The sequence below is a fragment of the Macadamia integrifolia genome, unplaced genomic scaffold (assembly GCF_013358625.1).
Source record: "Macadamia integrifolia cultivar HAES 741 unplaced genomic scaffold, SCU_Mint_v3 scaffold_3A, whole genome shotgun sequence".
Classification (NCBI taxonomy): domain Eukaryota; kingdom Viridiplantae; phylum Streptophyta; class Magnoliopsida; order Proteales; family Proteaceae; genus Macadamia; species Macadamia integrifolia.
This window is the reverse complement of record NW_024870666.1, coordinates 206,765-207,527: the sequence shown is the minus strand read 5'-3', so window position 1 is coordinate 207,527 and position 763 is coordinate 206,765. Positions and strand designations below refer to the sequence as shown.

Here is a 763-nt window from a genome sequence, read left to right as displayed (position 1 = left end):
GTTAACATTCTCTCTCTCTCTCTCTCTCTCTCTCTCTCTCTCTCTCTCTTTTTTGCTTGTTCGAATTATCAAGAGATATCACCACCTCTCGTTAGGTGAGCATCCAAAAGCTTCAAGATGCCAGCACAGACATCAGATAGCTCAGATACCACCTTAGATCTGTAATCTTTGACAAGCGTGACATGTTCTTCGTTCTTACGACCCTCTTCCTTCTGCTCAATCGAAGACACAATACGCCAGGCCGCACGCAGAGATCCGATGACGTTCTTGTATGCGACCGAAAGGAGATTCCGCTCCTCGACTGTGAGCTCACCAACTGAAGATGATCCAACAACGAGCTTCTCCATGAATTTCACCATCTCTTCGTATCGCTCGGCCTGCTCAGCGAACTTGGCCAAGTAGACACAGTGTTCTCTGCTTAGGTTATCATCAGCAATCATCGCCATTAGAGAACTGAAGAGCCGGTGTAGCAGAGATTTCTTATGGGGTCAGAGAGAGAGAGAGAGAGATGCCGGGGATTGGGGGTTGTGATCGAAGGGCTTAAATTACGAGGAATTGGATTGTCTTTCGGTATTTTTGACTGAAATTTGAAAAATGTTGGACTACAATTTCTAGCACGGAAATAGGCTGACAGCCATTACCAAAAAAAAAAAAAAAAAAAAAAGACAGAATTACGTCTCTAGATTCAAGAGCCCGTTTGATGTTCAGAAACAATGGGCCTCACCAGTTGTGGTATTAGCGGTTCAAATCGAACTTCGAATTC

General features: G+C 44.4%; 1 protein-coding gene across 1 annotated transcript; it reads right to left on the bottom strand.

The window, feature by feature from the left end:
- Positions 1 to 68: 68 nt before the first annotated feature.
- On the bottom strand, positions 69 to 461 carry LOC122071649 (14-3-3 protein 1-like). Its single transcript, XM_042636022.1, has one exon. The coding sequence runs from the start codon at positions 444 to 446 to the stop codon at positions 69 to 71; it is 378 nt and encodes a 125-aa protein (XP_042491956.1). The 5' UTR covers positions 447 to 461.
- Between the last annotated feature and the right edge of the window lie 302 nt (positions 462 to 763).

Bases quoted from the DNA above. Each gene is read 5' to 3' on its own strand.
- LOC122071649 (XM_042636022.1), bottom strand. From the start codon at position 446: ATGGCGATGATTGCTGATGATAACCTAAGCAGAGAACACTGTGTCTAC.